This window comes from Heptranchias perlo, chromosome 5, assembly GCF_035084215.1.
Source record: "Heptranchias perlo isolate sHepPer1 chromosome 5, sHepPer1.hap1, whole genome shotgun sequence".
Lineage (NCBI taxonomy): Eukaryota > Metazoa > Chordata > Chondrichthyes > Hexanchiformes > Hexanchidae > Heptranchias > Heptranchias perlo.
The window spans coordinates 136175920-136202221 of record NC_090329.1 but is presented as its reverse complement, the minus strand read 5'-3'; the positions used below and the strand labels follow the sequence as shown (position 1 = coordinate 136202221).

At 42.7% G+C, this 26302-nt stretch overlaps 1 protein-coding gene across 6 annotated transcripts in view; it reads left to right on the top strand.

Moving 5' to 3' along the window:
- LOC137322130 (WD repeat-containing protein 26) overlaps nucleotides 1-26302 on the top strand; it is a 103993-nt gene that overhangs the window by 24502 nt on the left and 53189 nt on the right. For all 6 annotated transcript variants that reach the window (XR_010962967.1, XM_067985247.1, XM_067985245.1 and 3 more), the window contains exons 4-6: nucleotides 19409-19545; nucleotides 24497-24594; nucleotides 25290-25446. Coding sequence is in view for 5 of the 6 variants with exons in the window: in XM_067985247.1 (XP_067841348.1) it covers nucleotides 19409-19545; nucleotides 24497-24594; nucleotides 25290-25446 (392 nt within the window). In the remaining variant the exon portion in view is untranslated. The remainder of the gene's footprint in view (nucleotides 1-19408; nucleotides 19546-24496; nucleotides 24595-25289; nucleotides 25447-26302) is intronic.

Genomic DNA, 26302 nt, shown 5'->3' with positions numbered 1-26302 from the left:
AGAATTGTCTTCTAACAATTGTATCTGAGTTTAAATATTGAGTCAGCCAATTGCAGAGGAATGTGCTGAATAAATTCCGTAATTATTTGTAAATACTTATAGGTTAAAAAAATTTGCAGGGCTGTGGGGAAAGAGCAGGGGAGCGGGACTAATTGGATAGCTCTTTCAAAGTGTCGGCACCAGCACGATGGGCCGAATGGTGGCCTCCTGTGCTGTTTCATTCTATGTCAATTTAGCTTAGTAGATAGCACTCTTGCCTAATGTGTCAGAAGGCATGGTTTCAAGCCTCACTGGGACTTGAGCACACAGTCTAGGTTGACACCAGTGCGGCACTGAGAGTGTTGCATTGTCAGCAATACTATCTTTCGGACAAGATGAGACCCTGTCTGCCTGTTCAGGTGGGTGCAATAGATCTCTGGCTCCATTTGAAGAGCGGGGAGTTCTCCTTGTGACTTGGCCAAATACCTCCTTCAATCAACACCACTAAAACTAGATTAACAGGTCAGTCATCTCACTTGCTGTTTCTGGGACCTTGCTTGTGTGCTGCTTAGCTGACATGCTTGTCTACATAACCACAGGGGAAGTGGAAGGCATGTTCACACACTTCACATATCCTAACAGGTGTATGTAGTCAGCAGGCGAGGGTACTATTACTTCACAAACATCTGGTTATGTTTTTGGGTTATAATGCCAGCTATTTTCTTGGGTTAAGCATTGCTGACCACACCTGTAAGTGGACCTTGTGTTCTTATGAGCCAGGGTGTACTTTTATCTGCCTGATGTCTCAGTAATGTAGCTTGACCAGGGATTGAACACAGAACCCATATCACTGTACTGTAACATATTGGATTATGTTGCATGCTGCCACGTCATTTTCCCCCACTTAAGAAGGCAGAGGAATATGCACTGTTATCAGGCTATGGATCAGGTTCGAAACCAAGAGACATGTTTATTAAAAATTAAGCAGGTCAGTGAACAGTGCTCAGTACAAGTAACATTTACAGTAATAACATACTTTACTATTTTCCTTAATCTCAAAACAACAGAAATGCTTTTCCCTCGCTAACACACAGTATGAAATTGGTCCTTCAACGTGGCTGCTCAATGCTTATGTGGTAACGTACTACCATGAAGCCCTCTGATTAGCTCTGTTGACGGCTTTGGCCTGACTGCTCCCTGACTGCAATTCACCTAAGATTCCTTTGAACCCCAAATTCCTTTGAAGGCAGTCCAAAGTAGAGGATATTAAAACTGTATTTCTCACAAAGAAAGAACTTGCACATATATAGAAACATGGAAAATAGGAGCAACAGTAGGCCATTTGGCCCTTCGGGCCTGCTCCGCCATTCAAAATGATCATGGCTGATCGTCTAACTCAGTACCCTGTTCCCGCTTTTTCCCCATTTCTCTTGATCCCTTTAGCATTAAGAAATATATCTGTCTCCTTCTTGAATACATCTAATGACTTGGCCTCCACTGCCTTCTGTGGTGGAGAATTCCAAAGGTTCATCACCCTCTGAGTGAAGAAATTTCTCCTCATCTCGGTTCCAAATGGCATACCCCGTACCCTGAGACCATGACCCCTGGTTCTGGACACCCCAGGCATCGGGAACATCCTCCCTGCATCTAGTCTGTCTAGTCCTGTTACAATTTTATATGTTTCGATGAGAATATAGGCCTGGTCGACTCAATCTCTCCTCATACGTCAGTCCTGCCATCCCAGGAATCAGTCTGGTAAATCTTTGTTGCACTCCCTCAGATAAGGAGACCAAAACTGCACACAATACTCCAGATGTGGTCTCACCAAGGCCCTGTATAACTGCAGTAAGACATCCCTGCTCCTGTATTCAAATCCTCTTGCAGTGAAGGCCAACATACCATTCGCCTTCCTAACTGCTTGCTGCACCTGAATGCTTGTTTTCAGCAACTGGTGTACAAGGACACCCCGGTCTCGTTGCACCTCCCCTTTTCCCAATCTATCACCATTCAGGTAATCTGCCTTTCTGTTTTTACAACCAAAGTGGATAACCTCACATTTATCCACATTATACTGCCTCTGCCATGTTCTTGCCCACTCACCTAACTTGTCTAAATCACATTGGAGCCTCTTTGCATCCCCCTCACAGCTCACATTCCACCCCAGCTTTGTGTCATCTGCAAACTTGGAAATGTTACATTCAGTTCCCTCATCCAAATCATTGATATATATTGTAAATAGTTGGGGCCCATGCACTGATCCCTGCGGTACCCTACTGGTCACTGCCTGCCACCCGGAAAAAGACCCGTTTATTCCTACTCTCTGTTTCCTGTCTGTCAACCAATTCTCAATCCATGCCAGTATATTCCCCCCCAATCCCATGTGCTTTAATTTTGCACACTAACCTTTTGTGTGGGACCTTATCAAAAGCCTTCTGAAAATCCAAATATACCACATCCACTGGTTCTCCCCTATCTATTCTACTAGTTACATCCTCAAAAAACTCCAGTAGATTTGTTAAGCATGATTTCCCTTTCATAAACCCATGCTGACTTTGTCCAATCCAGTTAAAGCCTTCCAAGTGTTCTGTCATCACATCCTTTATAATAGACTCTAGCATTTTCCCCACTACTGATGTTGGGCTAACTGGTCTGTAATTCCCTGTTTTTTCTCTCCCTTTTTTAAATAGTGGAGTTACATTTGCCACCTTCCATCTGTAGGAACTGTTCCAGAGTCTATAGAATTTTGGAAGATAATCACCAATGCATCCACTATTTCCAGGGCCACTTCCTCTGTCGTGACCTCGGGACATCTCAAAGCACTTAACAACCAATGAAGTGTAATCACTGGTGTAGAGAAATGCGGCAGCCAATTTGTGCACAGCTAATCTGTATTTGGTCATGTTGATTAAGGGATAAATGTTGGCCAGGGCACCGGGAGAGCTCCCCTGCTCTTCAGATAGTGCATGGGATCTTTTACATCCACCTGTAAGGTGGCAGACGGGGCCTCAGTTTAACATCTCATCTGAAAGACAGTGCAGCACTCCCTCAGTACTGCACTGGTGTCATCCCAGATTATGTGCTCATGTCTCTTGACTGGGGCTTGAACCCACAACTTCAGACTCTGAGGCAAGAGTTACTATCAGTAAGCCAAGGCTGACACCTACATTTAAGTGGTCAGACATTCACAGCATTTTTGTAATTGAATGGAATGGCTTGTCTGCTTCCTGAGCTGATCCAACCACTGAAGTACCTGTGATTGCAGGACACTGCTGGACAAAATGGCACAAATGGCTCTGTAGTCATCTGGCATTAACGTATTAGCCCCCTTTTTTGTTGCACAGGTACAAACTACAGGTGTGTATGGTCCAGTGTGCCACGGCTTGATGAATCAGCTGGCAGTACCTAATGTTAATTCTGCTTGTATTGTGAACAGCAAGAAAGAACTCAATAAATAATCCATCTCAGACAAAATGCTTCATATTTGTCACACATCCTAAGACACTTTAAAGGACGTTGGAGGATATCGAGCAGTAAGCGGGAGAGAAGTTGATCGATGGCACAGTAAAATAAGGTAGATTTAGAGGAGCCTTTAAGGTAGGGGGAAAATTGTCAAGATGGAGGAGTTCAGGGGAAGAAAGTTTGAGTGAAGAGGCATGTTGGCTGATGGCTATACTCATCACCAAAGGGGGTGGGGAGAAGAGAGACAAACAGGCCACAATTAGAGTAGTGGAGAATGTATGCTGGGAAGTAGTGTTGGAGAAGATTACAGAGGTAGAGTGAGGGCTTAGAGGAGTAATGAGTTGATAGAGAATTCAAAGTCATCGGAAACTGACTGATTCATTTCTTAGGGGATGATTTAGAGCTATTACAAAATAATGGATGCTTGAGAGTATGTTACAAATCTGTTTGGGAATGCAAATGGCTCTGAAAACTCTGTTTATAATGTGTAATTTTCATGCTACTATATTATGAACAAAGTCACTGGCTCACCACTTCCATGGGATAATGGGTGGGACCATTAACTGCTGTTGGCCTCTCCAATGTTTGAATTTAGTGGTGGGTCGTAGAAGTCTCGGGGAGCCCCAAAAGTAAAAAGCTGCTCCTGCTTCACCGCTCATTTACCTGTGGCTTAAGAGAAAGGCGGGACCTGTACAAGCTGGATGGGTTGCACCCAAGCAGAACCGGGACCAATATCCTCGCGGGGGCATTTGCTAGTTCTGTTGGGGAGGGTATGGCGGGGGATGAGAACCAAAGGGCAGGTACAGATAGGACAAATTCAGACCAGGAATGGGAAATAGAAAAGCAGTTAGTGACATAGTTAGTGACTCAAAGGCAAAAGAAGCAGTTAGTGACTCAAAGGCAAAAGAAGCAAAGGTTAAATAATGTTCAGCACAGGAATTTGATGGGGTTAAAGGGTATATACTTCAATGCAAGGAGTATTACAAACAAAGCAGATGAGCTAAGGGCACAGATAGACACATGGCAGCATGATATCATTGCTATAACGGAAACCTGGCTTAAAGAGGAGAATAATTAGCAGCTCAAAATCCCTGGATGTAGAGTTTTCAGGCAGGATAGAGGGAGTGATAAAAAAAAGAGGAGTAGCATTATTGGTTAAAGAATCAATTACAGATGTGAGAAGGGATGATATGCTAAATGGATCATCAATCGAGGCCATATGGGTTGAGCTAAGAAATAAAAAACGGCAGTCACACTACTAGGAGTGTACAGTAGACCCCCGAATAGCGAAAGGGAGATAGAAAAATAAGTATGTAGGCAAATTTCTGAGTGCAATAATAAGGGACTTCAACTACCCTAACATCAACTGGGATTGAAACAGTGTGAGGGGCAGAGAGGACGCAAAATTCTTGATCGGTGTCCAGGAGAACGTTTTTAACCAGTACGTGACAAGCCCAACAAGAGGGGATGCAATTCTAGATTTAGTCCTGGGAAATGAAGATGGGCAAGTGGGTGACCATATTGGGGATAGTGACCACAATTGAGTTAGCTTTAGCATTATTATGGAAAAGGACAGAGTTAAATCAGGAGTAAACGTTTTAAATTGGGGGAAGGCAAATTTTACAGAACTAAAGTGATTTGGGATAAGTGGACTGGACACAACTACTTGAGGAGAAATCAGTGGCAAGCCAGTGGGAGGCACTAAAAAGTGAAATTTTACGGGTACAACGTTCCCTCAAAGGAAAAGGGTGACACCCCCTGGTTGTCTCGAAGTTTACGGGGCAAGATAAAGCAGAAAAAGAAAGCTTATGACTGTCACAGAAAACTAAATCCAACAGAAAGCCAGCCTAGAGGAGTATAGAAAGTACAGGGATGATGTAAAAAAGGAAATAAGGAAAGCAAAGAGAGGGCATGAAAAAATATTAGCTAGTAAGATTAAAGAAAACCCAAAGGTGTTTTATCAGTACATTAAGAACAAGAGGATACTAAGGAAAAGGTGGGACCAATCAGGGATGATGAGGGTAACTTGTGTGTAGAAGCAGAGGATGTGGGTAGGGTTTTAAATTAATATTTTGTCTCCGTATTCACAAAGGAAAAGGATGATCCAGACGTAGTAGTTAGAGGAGAGGTGTGAAATATTGGATAAGGTAAACATAACGAGAGGGGAAGTACTAGAGGGACAGGAATCCTTGAAAGTTGATTAAGTCACCAGGGCTGGATGGATTGTTTCCTAGGCTATTGAAGGAAGCCAGTTTGCCCACCACCAAGGTAAGACTGACCGGCCTATAATTGTTCGGCCTTTTCCTCGTAACCTTTTTAAACAATGGTACTACGTTTGGAGTCTTCCAGTCCTCCAGTACCTCCCCTGGAAGCCAGGGAGGAAATAGCGGATGCTCTGAGGATAATTTTCCAATCCTCACTAGATACAGGGGAGGTACCGGAGGACTGGAAGACTCAAAACGTAATACCATTGTTAAAAAAGGGATGAGGGAAAGGCCAAACAATTATAGGCCAGTCAGTCTTACCTTGGTGGTGAGCAAACTATTAGAATCAATACTGAGAGATAGGATAAACTGTCACTTGGAAAGGCATGGTTTAAGCAGGGATAGTCAGCATGGATTTGTTCAAGGAAGGTCATGCCTTACAAATCTGATTAAATTCTTTGAGGAAGTGACGAGAAGGATTGATGAGGGTAGTGCAGTGGATGTTGTCTACATGGATTTTAGTAAGGCATTTGAGAAGGTCCCACATGGCAGACTGGTCAGAAAGGTAAAAGCCCATTGGATACAGGGAAATGTGGCGAATTGGATCCAAAATTGGCTCCATAACAGGAAACAAAAGGTAAAAGTTGATGGATGTCTTTGCGAATGGAAATCCATTTCCAGTACTGTGCCACAGGGCTCATTGTTGGGTCCCTTGCTGTTTGTGGTATGTATTAATGATTTGGACTAGAATGTAGGGGGCATGATTGGCAAATTTGTAGACAACACAAAAATTGGCCGTGTAGTTGATAGTGAAGAGGATAGCTGTAGACTCCCAAGAAGATATCAATGGGTTGGTGGAGTGGGTGGAAAAGTGGCAAATGGAGTTCAACTCTGAGAAGTGTGAGGTAATGCACTTAGGGAGGGCAAACAGTAAAAGGGAATACGCAGTAAACGGGAATATATTGAGAGGGGTAGAGGAAGTGAGAGACCTTGGAGTGCATGTGCACAGGTCCCTGAAGGTGGCAGTACAGGTAGATAAGGTTGTGAAGAAGGCATATGGAATGCTCTCCGTTATTCGCCGAGGTACAGAATACAAGAGCAGGGATGTAATGATGGAATTGTATAAAACCCTGGTAAGGCCACAGCTGGAGTATTGTGCGCAGTTCTGGCCACCACATTACAGGAAGGACGTAATTGCTCTGGAGAGAGTGCAGAGAAGATTTACAAGAATGTTGCCAGGGCTTGAAAATTGCAGCTACGAGGAGAGATTGGATTGGCTGGGGTTGTTTTCCTTTTTTTATTATTAGTTCATGGGATGTGGGCGTCGCTGGCGAGGCCAGCATTTATTGCCCATCCCTAATTGCCCTTGGTGGTGAGCCACCTTCTTGAACTGCTGCAGTCCGTTGCAAGATTGCAAACTATCTGCATCAAAATAAAATTCCAATATTGAATAATTTGTATATTCTGTAGCAACATCTATTTTAGATTTGACAATAAATAGGGACGTAGAGTACATGTGTAAAGAAGTAATGATGCATCTATACAAAACATTGGTTAGGCCACAGTTAGACTACTGTGCTGTCTGGGAATGATATAAAGGATATTAAAGCCATAGAACAATGCATGCAGTGTGGATTCACCAGGATGTTGCCAGGGATGGAAAATGATGAGGAGGGATGAGACACTGGGACTATTTCCACTCGATGTCCAGTGGAGATTTAATAGAGACTTCAAAATTATGAAGAATTTTGATAGAGGAACAGGAAAAGACTCTTTCCTCTGGTAAGGGAGTCAGCGACGGGGTCATTTTTAAAGGAAGGAACTTCATTTACATAATGCCTTTCATGACCGCAGGGCATCCCAAAGCACTTCACAGCCAATGAATTACTTTTGAAGTGTTGTCACTGTTTCATAGGGAAACACAGCAGGCAATTTGTGCACAGCAAGGTCCCACAAGCAGCAATGAGATGAATGACCAATTATTTGCGTTTTGGGGGTAGATCTTTCATTAACTTATGTTCTCTCAAGATGCTGACTGACCTGCTGAATGTTTCCAGCATTTTTTCTTTTTTTTGATCTGTTCTTAGTGTTCATTGAGGGATATATATTTGCCAGGATCCCTGCTCCTCTTTGAATAGTGTCATGGCGTCTTTCATATCTGCCTGTGAGGACAGAGGGGGCCTCAGTTTAACATCTCATCCAAAAGTCAGTACCTGCAACAATGCAGCGCTCCCTTAGTACTGCACTCATGTGTCACCTTAGAATATGTGTTCAAGTCCTGTGTTAGGAAAGGATTAATCAAATGGTACTGCTATTGATTTTTCTTCATTAATTTCTTTATATTAACTGTGTCCAGTAACTTTTCATTTGTATCTGATCTCACTAGCAGTTTAATTATCCCTTTGATATAAACAGATCCTATAACTAACCTGTAACAAGACCATGAGAGTTTATAGGTCTCAATTGGTGTATAAACAGCATGGCATCTTGTAGGCTTTCAACTTCACAGGGAAGCATGAGATGTATGACATTTTTATGATGGTTAGATGTTTTCAAAGTTGAAGATGGTAGGAAAGGGTTGTATTGATCAGACATAAATATCTGCATGCAAAGTCAACCTTGGAAGGCTATATCTGTCGATGGAATACAGCCTGGAGTGGTGGAACAATAACACCCTCCCAGATTGTTAGAAGGCCTTTGATAGTCCATGAATTTCTGTCACTATCTTCAGCCTAATGATTTGATTGGCAGATCAATCAGGATGTGTAAAACTGAAGTTTTGATAAAGGATATGAAAGGAAGACTAGGTAATGCTGCAACATTACACAATTGAAAAAGGGTGGGTGCTGGGGGAGAGACCTCAGAATTCGATGAGGCCTGATCAGCCTTGAAAATCTATGAGCTCAAAACTGTAACGTGTGAATTCGTAAGGTATTGCCGTAAGTGCTGCCTTTATGTGTATGCTTAATTATCAGTAATAGATTTATTAAACACATGAGAATAACTATGAATATCTACCTGTAATGCTGTTAACCCTATTGTTCTGAGGACTAACTTCTAAGTAAGAACACCCATCCTATTAAAACTTGAAGTGGGGCTTGAACCTGTGACCTTCTGACTCAGGTACTCGTGCTACCACTGAGCCAAGATTGACACCTAATTACTAAACGAGTGAGGATAGAGGTTAGGAGAAATTTCTTTCCATACAAGATTGCTGAAGCATGGAATGATTTTGACACAGGAAATGGTTGAGGCAGAGATCACTACATCTTTTAAGAGAAAATTGGATAAATATTTGAAGCAGAGGAAGATACAGGGAGAAACTGTGGAAGTGAGATTAGTTCTGAATTGCTCTAACAAAGAGACAGCACAGATGTGATGGACGGAATGACTTCCTTCTGTAAACTTCTAGGTTCTAAGATTTAATTTTCTGTGAGAATGAAACAGTATATGTTGAAGACTTTTCTGCGGTTATACTTTAATATTCTGCCTGTAAAACTAATTGCATTCTTTCAAATATATTACGTAGCAGTTCCTAGTCACCATGGCCCTTGCGTGTTTGATGTTTTGGGGATGTTGGTGTTGAAGCTTGTAATGGACTTTTTTGAAAATATTATTCCCGCCACAATTGACCTTGTGGTGTTTGGCAGTGCTTTCATGTGCACATTTTCTTGTCTGTCACTGGGTAACTTACTAATTTATTTGTAAAATCAAATTATGTGACAAATAATTCTAAAGTTGCAATTGTGGTTTTAGTTTCCCCTTGGCTGTGTATTTTGTGTTTGTGACTTTGCAAGAATGAAGACTTGTTGCACCTCTGTGAAGGAATGTGTTTTTCAATTCATCTGAAGGACGGTATGACAATGGAGGAAAACCTTTTTTGGCCTGTCTTCAGACATTTTCTCTGCACAATGAAGGATGCTATTAAGAATCACTTGACTAACCAGAAACAGAGTAAAGAGCAAGGAGAGCGGCGGGGCTGGCATGGCAAGCAAAGTGGCTTTGACGTAAGCAACAACTGCCAAGAATGAAATAAACAGCCACCCAACCTCAAACAGACCATCGTTCGCAGCAAGTTACCCAGTTTTCAGGAGAACAGCGTCCACGACACCACACAACCCTGCCACGGCAACCTCTGCAAGACATGCCAGATCATCGACACGGATACCACCATCACACGAGAGGACACCACCCACCAGGTACACGGTTCATACTCCTGTGACTCGGCCAACGTTGTTTACCTCATACGTTGCAGGAAAGGATGCCCCGGAGCATGGTACATTGGCGAGACCATGCAGACGCTGCGACAACGGATGAACGGACACCGCGCAACAATCGCCAAACAGGAGGGTTCCCTCCCAGTCGGGGAACACTTTAGCAGTCAAGGACATTCAGCCACCGATCTTCGGGTAAGCGTTCTCCAAGGCGGCCTTCGAGACACACGACAACGCAAAATCGTCGAGCAGAAGTTGATAGCCAAGTTCTGCACCCATGAGGACGGCCTCAACCGGGATCTTGGGTTCATGTCACGCTACACGTAACCCCACCAGCAAAAAGGGGGAAAAATTTATATGTTTTTTAAAATTCTCTCTCTCTCTCTCTCTGCCATTTTAAGTTTCTTTCTGCCTGCCTGTGTAAAAGACACAATGTATATCGAGTGTACTGGGACGTGCTGTTCTCCGTGACTGGCCTGTTTGAATAACAACGACACCTTTTGATTGGTGTGATGCTGTCCCAACATCGTATAAGATATGCGATTTGAGAACCTTTTCATTCAATCATCTGACGAAGGAGATAATCTCCGAAAGCTTGTGATTTTAAAATAAATTTGTTGGACTATAACCTGGTGTTGTAAGATTCCTTACATAAGAATGAAATTGTTCCAGATACCCGTGGGCTGGTATTCTGCAAATGCTCCTGTGGAGAAGCCTTATCGTTTTCTGAGGGATTGGATGGGAAAGTGTGTGAAAGGGGTTGGAGCACTGCCAAAAATAGGCACCCTGCAGCAGAATTACTTACCCAAGCTGTAAGAACAGTTGGATGCAGAACTTTGCGCAGCTGTGAAATGAAAGGCCTTGGCAGTTATGCACGATGAACGTACAGACATAAGGCCACGTTCCATTGCTGATATTTTTGTTCTCAGAACAGGGCAAAGCTTGCATTGGCAAACCGCTCTGGTGACTAGCTGTCTTGAAGGTACAACTGAATTAGTGTTGAGTTCAAGAATGTGATTTGTCTTTGTAAATGACTGTGCTTGCTACATGATAGTGTTTTAAATATGGATGTCATGGAGATTTTAAGAGACAATATTGTGAAAATCACTACTTGGACAAACATCTAGTCACTTATCACAGAATTTTGAATCAGTTTGTTTCATAAGTACCGCGAGCAGTCCATAATAAAGCATTACGTTTTTGGAAGATAAGGATGCCCAGAAGGAGCGTATTACTTTCTGGCCAAATTGAACACTTGGTTTGAGGTAATTAGATAGGATCCTGAACACCTGAAGTAGCTCAAGGACCTTCTCCATAAAGACCCAAGTTTTGGCTCAATGAACACCCTACAGACACTACTGTATGGATGGACACTACTGTACTCTTACGGGAGAGTCTAGAACTAGGGGTCATAGTCTCAGGATAAGGGGTTGGCCATTTAGGACCGAGATGAGGAAAAGTTTCTTCGCTCAGAGGGTTGTGAATCTTCAGAATTCTCTGTTAATTGTATTCATTTGTACGAGAGCTTATCTAGGGTGTGAGGGGATGGTAATGTGGATCTCAGTGAATAAAGGCTTGGAAGCAACTAAAGATCAGGCTCTGGTATTCTATCCTTCACCACCTGGCTATCCAATTTATTACATTCTCTACCCCAGAGGGCTGTGATGCTCAGTCATTGAGTATATTCGAAACTGAGATCGATAGCGTTTTGGACACTAAGGGAATCAAGGGATATGCGGATAGGGCAGGAAAGTGGAGTTGTGGTAGAAGATCAGACATGATCTTATTAAATGGCGGAGCAGGCTCGAGGGGCCGCGTGGCCTACTCCTCCTATTTCTTATGTTCTTATGTTTGCAGAGCTCCAGAATCAATTGGCATTTATTGCAGCAAATTATACAGACATTATTGTATCAATATATTTTTTTAATATTCATTCTCAAGATGTGGGTGTTGCTAGCAGGCCAGCATTTATTGCCCATCTCTAGTTGCCCTTGAGTTGGTGACCTTCTTGAATCGCTGCAGTCCATGTGGTGAAGGTGCTCCCACAATGTTCTTAGCTGGGAGTTTCAGAATTTCGACCAGGAACAATGAAGGAATGGTGATATTTTTAAAGTCAGGATGGTGTTGAACTTGGAGGGAAACTTGGAGATAATGGTGTTAGCAATGCACCTGCTGCCCTTGAGCTTCTGGGTGGTGGAGGTTGCGGGTTTGGGAAGTGCTGCTGAAGAAGCCTTGGTGAGATACTGCAGTACATCCTGCAGATAGTTCACACTGCAGCCATGGTTGGGCCTAGGACGTTGCTCTGAGGAACTCCTGCAGCAATGTTCTGGGGCTGAGATGATTGGCCTTCAACAACCACAGCCATCTTCTTTTGTACCAGGTATGACTCCAGTCACTGGAGAGTTTCTCCCTTGATCCCCATTAAGTTCAGGTTTACTAGGGCTCCTTGGTGCCACACTTAGTCGAATGCTGCCTTGATGTCAAGAGCAGTCACTTACCTTACCTCGGGCTCGTGCCCGTGTTTGGAATAAGACTGTAATGCAGTCTGGAGCTGAGTGGTTCTGGCGGAACCCAAACTGAGCATCGGTGAGCAGGTCATTGATGAATAACTGCTGTTTGATGGTGCTTGACAACTCCTTCCATCATTCTGCTGATGATTGGGAACTAGGCTTGATAGGGTGGTAATTGGCTGGGTTGGATTTGTCCTGCTTTATGTGGACAGGACATACCTGAGCAATTTTCCACATTGTAGGATATATGGCAGTGTTGTAGCTGTACTGGAACAGCTTAGCTAAGGGTGTGGCTAGCTGTGGAGCACAAGTCTTCAGCACTACAACCGGGATGTTGTCAGGACCTGTAGCCTTTGTTGTGTCCAGTGCACTCAGCTGTTTCTTGATGTCACATGGAGTGAACTGAATTGACTGAAGACTGGCATCTGGTTTTTAAGGCTTCTCAAAAAGCATTTGATAATGTAAGAGACAGGAAAAATAACACATGATATTGAAGGGAATTTGGCCAAATGAATAGAGAGATGATTGAAGGGCAGCAAGCGAAGGGTAGGAATAAAGCAATAGCAACGCATTTATATAGCGCATTTTAAATAGAAGAAAGTCCCACAGCACTTAATAAAAGGACGTTTCTTAGACTGGAAAGATGTGGTGAGTGGTGTTCCTTAGGGGTTGCTCTTGTTACATACAGAAATAATCTAGACAAAGGAATTGAGGGAACAATATTGAAATTTGCTGAGAGGTGTGATGAAGTTTGTGGAAGAGTGTAGCAGGACATGAGCAGACACATGGCAGATGCAGTTCACTATAGAGAAATGTTAAGTATTACATTTTGGAAGTAAGAATAGGGAAAGGAAATGCATTTTTGTTGTGTACTCAGGATGAAAAAAGGTCATATGTGCTGTCCCTACTTATTACAGAACTTGGCCCCATATCCCCACCCTTCCCCACCCCCCCTCCTGGAAGAGGCAAAAAAACAAACATAAGACCGTAAGAGATAGGAGCAGGAGTAGGCCATTCGGCCCCTCGAGCCTGCTCCGCCATTTAATGAGATCATGGCTGATCTGATTTTTACCTCAACTCCACTTTCCCGCCTTTTCCCCATATCCTTTGACTCCCTTGCTGATCAAAAATTTATCCAACTCAGCCTTGAATGTATTCAATGACTCAGCCTCCACAGCTTTTTGGGATAAAGAATTCCAAAGATTCACGACCCTCTGGGAGAAGAAATTCCTCCTCATTTCCGTCTTAAACGGGCGACCCCTTATTCTGAGACTATGCCACCTAGTTTTAGATTCCCCCATGAGGGGTAACATCCTCTCAGCATCTACCCTATCGAGTCCCCTCAGAATCTTTTATGTTTCAATAAGATCTCCTCTCATTCTTCTAAACTCCAACGAGTATAGACCCAACCTGTTCAATCTTTCCTCATACGACAACCCTTCCATACCCGGAATCAACTTAGTGAACCTTCTCTGAACTGCCTCCAATGCAAGTATGTCCTTCCTTAAATAAGGGCACCAGAACTGGACGCGGTATTCCAGGTGTGGTCTCACCAGCACCCTGTACAGTTGTAGCATGACTTCCCTGCTTTTATACTCCATCCCCCTAGAAATAAAGGCCATTATTCCGTTTGTCTTCCGGATTACCTGCTGTACCTGTATGTTGACTTTTTGTGTTTCATGTATGAGGACACCCAGATCCCTCTGTACTGCAGCATTTTGTAGTATTTCTCCATTCAAATAATATTTTGCTTTTTTATTTTTCCTCCCAAAGTGGATGACTTCACATTTTCCCACATTATATTCCATCAGCCAAATTTTTGCTCATTTGCTTAACCTGTCAATATCCCTTTGCAGACACTGTGTCTGCATCGCAACTTGCTTTTCCACCTATCTTTGTATCATCAGCAAATTTAGCCACAAGACACTGTTCCTTCATCCAAGTCATTGATATATATTGTAAATAGTTGAAGCCCCAGCACTGAGCCCTGCAGCACCCCACTAGTTACAGATTGCCATTTTGAAAATGACCCTTTTATCCCGATTCTTTGTTTTCTGTTAGTTAGCCAATCCTCTATCTTTGCCAGTATATTATCCCCAACACCATGAGCTCTTATCTTGTGAAGTAATCTTTTATGTGGCAGTCAGCTGTGAAACCCCTTGTCGCCAAATCCCCTTCGACCTGTCAAAGGCAATCAAACAAGCACCAGGATGCTACAACAGTCAGTTATTTGCCAAAGGCTTGCCTTCTTTCTGCCATGATCCCATATTTCCAGAAATATGTCTAACACTTTCATGAAGGACTGCAAGGTGTCATTATTGCCTCCCAATGCCATTACGTGGAGATGCCGGTGATGGACTGAGGTGGACGAATGTAAGGAATCTTAGTTTGAAAATCACAAGCTTTCGGAGATTATCTCCTTCGTCAGGAGAGTGATAAGCGATTTGAGAACCTTTCACTCACTCACCTGACGAAGGAGATAATCTCCGAAAGCTTGTGATTTTCAAATAAAACTGTTGGACTATAACCTGGTGTTGTAAGATTCCTTACAATGCCATTACAAGGGTGAATCACAGTCTACAAAAAATACATTTTTTTGAACATCCAGTCTCAATCCCTGTTTCTTCAATTTGAATTAGTGGCCCCTAATTCTACCTGACCCCATCATCAATCTATCCAACTGAATGTTATTAAATCCCTTAATAATTTTAACTGCCTTAATCAGAACCTCTCTAAGCCTACGCCTCTCTGGTGAATCCAAACCCAGGATGACAAATCTATCTCCATTGCTTAGTGCTATGTGGGAGATCATCCTTGTTGCCCCTTTCTGAACCACCACCAGGACTGGAGAATTTTAGCTGTGATGACAGATTGGATAGGCTGGGGTTGTTTTCCTTGGAACAGAGGAGGCTGAAGGGTGATTTGATTGAGGTGTGCAAAATTATGAGGGGCCTAGATAGAGTGGATAGGAAGGACCTATTTCCCTTAGCGGAGGGGTCAATAACCAGGGGGCATAGATTTAAAGTGATTGGTAGAAGGATTAGAGGGGAAAGGAGGAAAAGGTTTTTCACCGAGGGTGGTGGGGGTCTGGAACTCACTGCCTGAGAGGGTGGTAGAGGCAGAAACCCTCAACTCATTTTTTAAAAATACCTGGATGTGCACCTGAAGAGCTGTGACCTGCAGGGCTATGGACCAAGTGCGGGAAAGTGGGATTAGGCTGGGTGGCTTGTTTCTCAGCCGGCATGGACATGATGGGTCGAATGGCCTCCTTCTGTGCCGTAAATTTTCTATTATTCTATGATGTCCTTGTTGAAGTGGGAAGACGAAAATGATGTACAGTACCTCAGATGAGGCTCACCATAACCTGATATAACCCTATTATTGTGACCCAAGCTTTAAACTGAGCAGCCCAGGCAATACAGCTCAGGACCTTGTTCACTGCAGCTGCCTGACCATTGCAGTCATTGGCCACTTCCAAGTCTCTCCCTTACTGTCATCCTTATCTTATACCCACCCGTGTTATACTCTATTCCTGAATTCTGCCCACCTATCTGCATAACTGTACACTTATCTGTGATGAAGGACATTTGTCAGTCTTAGCCCCACTTCCCCAATCTTTCCAAATCCAGTTATATTTCCTTCTGAGGTCCTGACTCTACAGCACAGGTTTTTTTTAATCATCTGTGAATTCAGTAACTACTATCTGTGCTCTGCTTCAGATCATTAATAAACAGGAGGGGACCCAGTACACATCCTTGGGACACCCCAATACTGACCAGATCTCATTGGGGGTAGCCCCATTTAAAACCACCCTTTGCTTACGGTCCTTTAGCCAATTTGTGATCCATCTTGCAATATCTCCCATGACACCATGGGACTTAATTTTAGCACACAGACCCTCTTGTAAGACTTTGTCGAACGCTTTTTAACCATCCAAGTAGATGTCATCTACCAGATCTACCATTGCAGTACCTTCTTCAAAAAAAAGTGTATCAGGTTCATCAAGCTTTTGACCTCTGCTTCCTGAAGTTTCCTACATTGCAACAATGACTACACTTCAAAAGTACTACATTGGTTGTGAAGTGATTTGGAACGTCCTGAGGTTGTGAAAGGCGCTATATAAATGCAAGTCTTTCTTTTATTTCTGAAGCCATGTAGAGTATCTCCAATGAAACCTGAACTTTCTAGATGATCATTATTAACATCCTTTATGAGGCTTTCCACTAATTTTCCCACTCCTGAGGCTACACTCACCACTCTATAATTACCTGGTTGTGATTTTTATGCTTTTTAAAATAAAAATATCACATGCCGCCTTCCAATTATCTGGCACTACCCCGGTTCTCAATGAAGTGTTAAAAATATTTACTAGGACATCACCAATAACTTCAGCCATTTCCTTCTGTACCTTGAGTCTTCAATTCAACCTGTACTGTTACTCTTGATGTGAACAACCTATTTGAGTTTTAGTTTTATCCACTTCTGCCGTGCCCTTGTCATTATCTATAATTCAGCCTGAGTCACCCTGCAACAGTCTTATTTTTAAATGGGCCACCTAACATAAGGAGCAGAAGGACTTTGGTGTGAAAATACGCAGGTCATTAAAAGTGGCATTGCAAGTTTTTGTGACACTGACAAGGCTACATTTATTTGCTCTGGCAGCTGAGTAGCACAGAGGTAGAGATGGCAGGATTCTTTCCCTTCTCTGAAGGTCATTAATGAAACAGTTGGATTTTTTTTCATTAATCTGGCAGTTTACATGGCCATTTGTTTCTGATTCTCTGCAATTTGAACTTGTGACCTCTGGATTGCTAGTCCAGTACTATAACCACTACACTACAGTATCCATTAGACCACAAAGGCAAATGGAATTTTTAGTTTTGTATCAAGAGCAACAGAACACAAAAGCAAGGGTAATGTTGAACGTTTATAAGGCATTAGTTGCACAGCAGTTGCAGTATTGTGTACAGTTTTGTTCACCCCATTACAGGAAATGTGTAAAAGCAATAGAAAAGGTACAGCATGGAATATTTAGAATGGGGCAGGGGGAGGCATGTGTAGGGATGAAGGAGGTTACAAAGATAGGGAGGGTGGGGACATGAATGGATTTAAAGATGAGGACAAAAATTTTAAATGTGATCATGAGCTAACGCAGGTCAGTGAGGATGGGAGTGATGGACCAGCAGGATTTGATGCAGTATAGGATACAAGCAGCAGAGTTTTTGACGAGCTGGAGTTTATGAAGGGTAGGAGGCCTGCAAGGAGAGCATTTGAGTAATGGAGTCTGTAAGTGACAAAGATGCGTATGAGGGTTTTATTGGTGAATGAGCAGAAGTAGAGGTGATGGTGGAATGAGGCTGTATTTATGATTGAGCTAATATGGGGCCAGAAATTAAATTTAGGTCAAATAGGATGTCAAGATTGTGAACAATCCGGTTCAGCCTGAGACAGTGGACAAGGAGGGGAGTTTACGGCAGTGGCTTAGGTCTTCCCAATGTTTAGCTGAACGAAGTTAAGGCTGGCTGTTGGAACAAGCAGTCTGACAGTACAGATGCAATGGAAGGGTCAAATAAGGTGGTGATGGTAGATCTGGTGGTCATGTAGAAGCTGACCCGTGTTTTTGGAGATGTTGCCAAGCAATAACAAGTAGATGAAGAAGAGGGGACCCAAGGATTGGATGGCTTTAGAGACTCTGGAGATGACTGCAGGGTAGGAAGAGAAGCCATTGTTGGAGTTGCTCTGACTTTTTTGAGGTGGTAAGTAATGGTTTGAAAAGGAAGAGGGACTGAGCTTGAGAGGGATCTGCTTACAATGTTAGCTAGCATTGGGGCTGGGAAATAAAGTTGAATGGTCAGGGGTTTAGTGGGAATGGCGTCGAGAGAACAAGTAGTGTGTCTCGTGGACAAGATGAACTTGCAGATGGCAATGGAGAGATAAACTGGAGAGAAATGGAGGTTCAGGTCAAGGGGGAAAACAGAACAAACAGCTGAAAATGGACAATCTCTACCTTGGTAACAAAAAAGTCAATGAGCTTTTCGTACTTGTTAGAGGTAAACTGCAGGGTAGAGAAGTTTAAGGAGGCAGTTGGTAGAGAAAGGGCACCTGGGGCTATCTATGCCCTCCAGGAGTAGTGGGTGGTTTTATGATTTGGCACTCAAAATATAGTTTGGCTTCTATTTACCTTCTATTTAAGGTTTGGGTGTATGACCAATAATTTGATTTGGTACCAAATTTCAATTAGGAATGACTGTTTGTTTATTGTTTGCAAAGTGAAGCTCTAAAACTGCTAAATGGTATTCATTTTGTAACAAATGATCATCTGGTTTGATGGTGAAAATGAGGTTTGTTCCCATTGTGATTTTTTTTTGCCGTTATTATAAATTGACTGCTGCAGTTCTGCTTGATGTTGAAACCCAGCCCCAAAACAGGCAAGTTAAAGTTCCAGTTAGCCTTTGTAGAAAGGACCTATACTAGGCACCAAGTCATTGTTTTAAAATAACTGTTGTAATACAGATTTGCCATTAGCTGTCATAGGAAATACATACAAAATACGCCCATTCTTGTCAGCAGGGTTTCAGTAAAGCATTGTAGCGGAATTGTGAAACTTATGTAACTCTTAAGTCCATTTGAATTATGAAAACACCAGGCAGTGTAATTATACATTTTGTGAATACATATCTGAAGGTGATAGTTGACTGCCTTGATGGCTGTAAAACTGCTGCATTGATGGAGTTAGGTAGGGAATGCTAGGATTTTGACCCAGTGACATTGAAGGAAGGGTGATGTGCGTTCCAAGTCAGGATAATGAGTGACTCATAGGGTAAATAACAGAATATTATTGTGTAATTTCTACTTCTTTAACTGGAAATCTATGTTGTAATCCTGAAAATTGGGTATGGGAGACTAAAAAGACCCCTTGCCTTGTGATTCTGAGATCTAACTTATGAACATTTAAATCAAAATTCTGAATTTCTGAATTTAGAGATTGTAAGTTGTGAAATTCCTGGTCTTTATTTTGTCATGTTGAATGTCTTTTTTTCAGAAAATGAAATTCTTGCTGCTGCAGCAGAAGTACTTGGAATATCTGGAAGATGGCAAGGTTCTGGAAGCTCTTCAGGTCCTGCGCTGTGAACTCACTCCTCTGAAATTCAACACAGAGCGAATACACATCTTGAGTGGGTAAGTGGGAGAAGCAAGTAGAGAATTTTCACAAATGTAAATACTAAAAGTACATGACACATCAAACTCAGTTGTGCTGAGTATTTTTGGATACTTTGGAATATGTTCACACCATGGTGAGTAAAGTGTGGAGCTCTACAATTGTCACTTCGTCTCTTCTACTTGGTATAAGTGGCCATGTTGTTGGTAACAAATTTGCGACACTGGCCTGCTAAATGACACTTGAGTGTCAGTGGATGCCTCCATCCACTTGTAAAACTGTAATAAAAAACCCTGTCCGTGCTTCTCATCAGGGTCTTTCCTCACTCATTTCCATGACCTCCAACAGAAAGACAAATAGTCTGGCTAGAGTGTTGCTAATTTTCAGATTCTTCAAAACAGAGTGGTGAAACTGAAACATCAGGAATGTTACTTTTTTAAGCAGAGTCATTTCATTGAATCATAGGTTACAGCATGGAAGGTGGCCATTCGGCCCATCGAGTCCGCGCTGGCTCTGTGCAAGAGCAATCCAGCTAGTCCGATGCCCCCGCCCTTTCCTCGGAGCCCTGCAGATTTTTTCCTTTCAAGTACTTATCCAGTTCCCTTTTGAAAGCCATGATTGAATCTGCTTCCACCACCACCTCGGGCAGTGCATTCCAGATCCTAACCACTCGCTGTGTAAAAAAGTTTTTCCTCATGTCACCTTTGGTTCTTTTGCCAATCACCATAAATTATGTTCTCTGCTCCTTGACCCTTCCGCCAATGGGAACAGTTTCTCTCTATCTACTCTGTCTAGACCCTTCATGATTTTGAATACCTCGCAACCGACTCTGTTCTAAGGAGAACAACCCCAGCTTCTCCAGTCTATCCACGTAACTAAAGTCCCTTATTCCTGGAATCATTCTAGTAAATCTCCTCTGCACCCTCTCTAAGGCCTTCACATCCTTCCTAAAGTGCCGTGCCCAGAACTGTACACAATACTTCAGTTGTGGCCGAACCTGTGTTTTATAAAAGGTTCATCATGACTTCCATACTTTTGTACTCTATGCCTCTATTTATAAAGCCCAGGATCCCGTTTGCCAGGATCCCGTTTGCATTTTTAACCACTTTCTCAACCTGCCCTGCCACCTACAACGATTTGTGCACATATACCCCCAGATCTCTCTTTTCCTGTACCCCTTTTAGAGTTGTGCCCTCTAGTTTATATTGCCTCTCCTCGTTCTTCGTACCGAAATGTATCACTTCGCATTTTTCTGCGTTAAATTTCATCTGCCATGTGTCCGCACATGCCACCAGCCTGTCTATATCCTCTTGAAGTCCATCACTATCCTCCTCAGTGTTTGCTACCTTTCCAAGTTTTGTGTCATCTGCAAATTTTGCAGTTGTGCCCTGTACATCCAGTATCTCAATTATTGTCCATTTTTTTGCATTTTTTATATTTATCTAAATGTACTGACTTATGCTGGAATTTGGTTGCTACAGATGCCGGCCATCCTCTGTTTTCTTTGTGTGAGCCTAGATGGTGGATGGTAACAGGCTATTTGGCTGAGAAGGGTATTGCAGCCAAGTCTGATCCTGTTCACAACTTCGATGCACTTGCTTGTGGAATCACTCATTAGCAAGCAGAAGCCCTGGCTGAATCTCTCCTAACCCTACCCAAGCTATGAGATGCATAATACACTTGTAACACCTTTATTACATGGGTAAGATGGGTATTTACATGGGTAAGATGGGTATAGAGGGATATGGGCCAAGTGCAGGCAATTGGGACTAGCTTAGTGGTATAAACTGGGCGACATGGACATGTTGGGCCGAAGGGCCTGTTTCCATGTTGTAACTTCTATGATTCTATGATTAACAGTATGGCTAAGAACAGTTAACTCTTCAAGGTCAAATTGAACAAGTGTTTGAAGAAAAACACATCATCAGTTACAACTGCTTGAATAGCACGAAGGGCTGGATGCAGCTGTGGTCTTTTTCCTGCTTGAGATTTTCTGTTCCTAGCTCTGTACAGATCAGAGATTGAATCTGGGACTTTCTTGGTGTGACTATGCAGTGAATCAAAGCAATGGAACCACTTGAGATCTAAGGTATGGGAACATCGAATGGAATCTCAATTACCAACTCCAGTGGCTGGTTTTGATCTTGAATCCAACAAATGAACTTGATTTAGCAGCTTCTGTGGTGGTCTTTGTATTTACCCTGCCAACTAACTGTCTAATCGCTTTTTTGAAATTCTATCCATAGCACAACAAATACTGTGTCTAGTGCTCTAATTCAAGTTATAACTTAAATTCTTTAGAGATTTTGTTGAATTAAAAATATTGCTAGAATGTTATTATCTACACCTGGATAGAGCTGAGAAATGACCAGTATTGGCTTCCAGGGATGACCTGTAACTTGGATGTGGATTCAGCCACTACAGTGAGCAGCATGTCCTGGCACTAAACCATCTCTAGAGTCAGGGAATTCTACAGCACAGGAGACCATTGGCCAATTGTGCCTTTGCTGGTTCTCATAATACTATCTACTTACTCCCATTCCCATGCTGATATTTTCATGGAGCATCCTCACCTGTGTGGACAAGTTTCTGGGCCTCAATTCACCACCCCCTAGCTGTAGACTGTTTGTAGAACTGAGATTCAGGGGAGAGAGCAAGAAAAAGACAAAAAATTAAATAAGTCCTTAAAGTTGCTTTATGGTAGGTCTGAAAATGGATTACAAGTGAGTCACTGCTGGGATTTTGGCCTTTGACAAATTTGGTGAGTACCCCTGATATATTTGTTGATGTGTATATGGACTTTCAAAAGGCATTTGATAAAGTGCCGCACGGTAGGCTTATCATCAAGATTGCGGCCCATGGAATAAAAGGGGCAGTAGCAACATGGATACAGAATTGGCTAAGGGACAGGAAACCGAGAGTAGTGGTGAACGGTTGTTTTTCGGACTGGAGGTGGGTGTATAGTGGTGTTCCCCAGGGGTCAGTGCTGGGGTTGTTCTCCTTAGAACAGAGGGGGTGGTGGAGGCAGATTCAATCATGGCCATCAAAAGGGAACTGGATAAGTACTTGAAAGGAAAAAATTTGCTGGGCTACAGGGGAAGGGTGAGGGAGTGGGATTAGCTGGATTGCTCTTGCATAGAGCTGGTGCAGACTTGACTGGCCGAATGACCTCCTTCCGTGCTGTAACCTTTCTATGATTCTATATAGCCTTGCAGTCCCTTGCAATTAGATAAACAGCTATACTCCTGGTTCCTCGTACTCTAGCTTTCTTGAGATGGAAGAACTGGAAATGTATGCCAAAGAGTTAGCTACTTGCCAGTTAAAGTAAGAATATTGGGTTATAGCATTGTATTGATTAAAGCCTTCACAAGTATTGTTTCTAAAATATAAAATTGTACGTTTTCCCCCAGTATTTATCCTGGTTTCCATTTCTGTGCAGTTTTGAACACATATCTTGTTTGGTTCCTGTTTTGGGGTCTGTGTTGACCACAGTATTGTCAAATAAGCTGGTCCCAGCCATTAGTGTGGCTTCTGTAAATGGAAGCTTAAAGGTACTATCTATAATATAAAGTACTTTTTTTCAAAGTACTGTCAATTCCCATTTAAAATGGTCATATTTCATGAGTATAGACAAAGGAATGATAAAGCACAGGTATGACTTGTCCTAGGGTATATGGATTCAGAGACTTGTGCTGCTGTAGAAGAAATTAATGTAGAAGTATATTTTCAATTTTGGCTATCTTGTATGAAGAAAGCTGGTATGATCACGCTTCGCTACTTTGATACTTACCTCCCATCCATCCTCATTTTTTATGCACTGATTAAAATTAGTTTCTCCCCCTTCTTTTTCCTACCCCTCTTATAGTCCTCTGGCATTACTCCTTGATCTGACCTTGGCGAGCTGGTCTGTGCCTAGTCGTCTGCCAATGTTTCTCTCTCTCTGCTGGGATTTGCACCAGGGCACAGTTAATTTTACTGATTCTGGCTTCCCCCTGCCGTTCCAAGGGAGTGCCTCACCTCCTCTTGGGCCACTGCCTATTCACTCTTGTTCCATAATCTACATCTTGAAAATGTAACCCCTTTAGTGAATGTTTAAGCTGGAATGTGGGGACTTCCTGCTGGTCCAGTGGGTAAATAATGCACAGCCTGATTTGGTACTAATCCAGTCCAGCCAAGGAGATGCCAGGTTCAATTCAACATAGAAAGGTTACAGCATAGAAGGAGGCCATTCGGCCCATCAAGTCCATGCTGGCTGTATGTAAGAGCAATCCAGCTAGTCCCACTCCCCCACCCTATCCCCGTAGCCCTGCAATTTTTTTCCTTTCAAGTACTTATCCAGTTCCCTTTTGGAAGCCACGATTGACTCTGCCTCCACCCCTTCCCACCCCGGCAGTACATCCCAGCACTGTGATTGTTACCCAGAGATCCTGATTAGAAAATATAAGTGTATGGATGTCTGATGAGGATAGGATCAGACTTGAATGTGCTACCCCCCCTCATGATCACATAGGCTGCTGACACCCTGAGTACCAGGCTGCTGCTGGTGCCCATGGAACCTTACCCAGCATGAGTCTGCCTGCAGAAGTGAAAATAAAAACAAGGAATTTAAGTAACAAACACAACCAGAAGAAGCACTCATTACATAGAGTTTAGAGAACAGAAACAGGCCATTTGGTCTATGCTGTACACGAATCTCCTATCACTATTTACTTCATCTCACCCTATCTACCTATCCTTCCATCCCTTTCTCCCTCGTGTACTTATCTAGCTTCCCCTTAAATGCATCTATGCTATTCGCCTCAACCACTCCATGTGGTAGCGTGTTCCACATACTCACCACCATTTAATTTTAATTTACATGGAGCTCTTTATTCTACCACTGTTCTAGTTCGTCTCATCTACCATGTTCACAAACAAAATTTGAGCATTTTAGTAAGGCTGCTGAAAGTTTATTTCACTCTGTCTCCACAGGTATCTAATGTGCAGCCATACAGATGACCTTAGAGCAAAGGCAGAGTGGGAAGGAAAAGGGACTGTTTCACGTTCAAAATTACTCGACAAACTTCAGAGTAAGTTGGTTCTGCTTTGCACCAAAGCAGTAAAATGGTGCCTGGGCAGATTAATAAACAGAGTTATAAGGGGATTTGGGCCTTCACAGTGGTTGTAAACTGATGGCCATAACTGCATTAATGGCTATCTGATTGCTTAGCTCACTCCAAAACAAATGCTGACATGTTGGTGTTCTAGTGGATTGTGCCATGGAGTGTTAAGACATGGATGCAGCCACATGGTGAGTTCCTAATCTCAACCGTACCATAGTGATGTGGTCCTTTCCTAGAGGGAGAGTCGCACAGCTCTTCATTTAGTGGGAGAATTTAAAGCAGTAGAGATGAAAGAGCACAATTGATCAATCATTCTTTATAAATTTAAAAGCCCTTTGTGGTTATACCAGAAGACATGTCTGACTTACTACAGCACACTGGCTCTTTTGTAAGACGCAGTTTCATGCCCACATGCTGAGTTTTCCAGTTACAGCAGCACTGAGCAAAGTTCAGGTGGTTCCCTGTTAGAGAGAGAAAAGGCGAGGTAAGGAATTGAAGAGTCACTCCACATAGCCTGGGGTCATGATCCACCTTTTATTCACTTATATAGCAGCTTTGGGTTAGGTTTGGCAGTAACCAGACTTGTCTTTTTTAAAAGTGAAATTTATCCAGTCATTCAAAAAGTTAAATCCATCTTTATTTTGACTTTATTCTTTTCCCAGTGTACTTGCCCCCGTCAGTGATGCTACCTCCACGACGCTTACAGACGCTGCTACGCCAAGCAGTGGAACTGCAACGGGACCGGTGCCTGTATCACAATACTAAATTAGACGGCAACCTGGACTCGATGTCTCTGCTTATAGACCACGTTTGCAGCAGGTAAGGAATTAACCATCAAATGCTTGCTTTATATAGAACCTTACTGCCCTCAAAACTCTTCATATGCGGTGAATTTAATTTGAATTGCAGTGACTGTTCTTGTTAGGAAAGAAGGCATTTTGAGTGACCAGTTGATCTTGTATTTTTTGGTGGTAGTAGTTGAGCGAAGAATATCAGCAGGAGTCTCTTCGTCCTGTTGAGTAGTGACATGGGTTCTTTACTATCTGTCTCAAACACCATAACAAACTGACGGAATCGTAGTTAATTGCCTCATCTGAAGGACAGCAGCAGATCCTCAGTATTACTATGGGATGTCATCGTAGATTCTGTGTTTGAGTCTTCAACTGGAGCTAGAACCAACAGCCACCTGCCTGGGACGAGACTCCATTGATCTAAGCTGACGGTATAGGAGAGGTTAAGGGAATCTTCCTGTGTCAGTTTCAAGGTTTTGCTCTGCACATTTGTGGGGGAAAAAAAGATTCCGGCTTTAATTGTGCTGTGATGGAAGAACAAGATGAAGTAGCTCCTTAATCTGAGGCCTCCCATTCACTGTGGACATTAATCTGTGAGGGCTACTAAATTGCAATGCAGTTATAACGAAGTCTCTGTTGCAATGTATTAATGTAAAGAATCTTACAATACCAGGTTATAGTCCAACAGTTTTATTTGAAAATCACAAGCTTTCGGAGGCTTTCTCCTTCGTTAGGTGTGTGGTGTTGTAAGATTCCTTACATTTGTCCACCCCAGCCCATCACCGGCACCTCCACATCATGGCAATGTATTAATGACACTCTAGTGTCATGCCTGCTTCTTTCTTGGGAGAGGGGAGTAGGCATGCATTGATGTTGATGCAGCT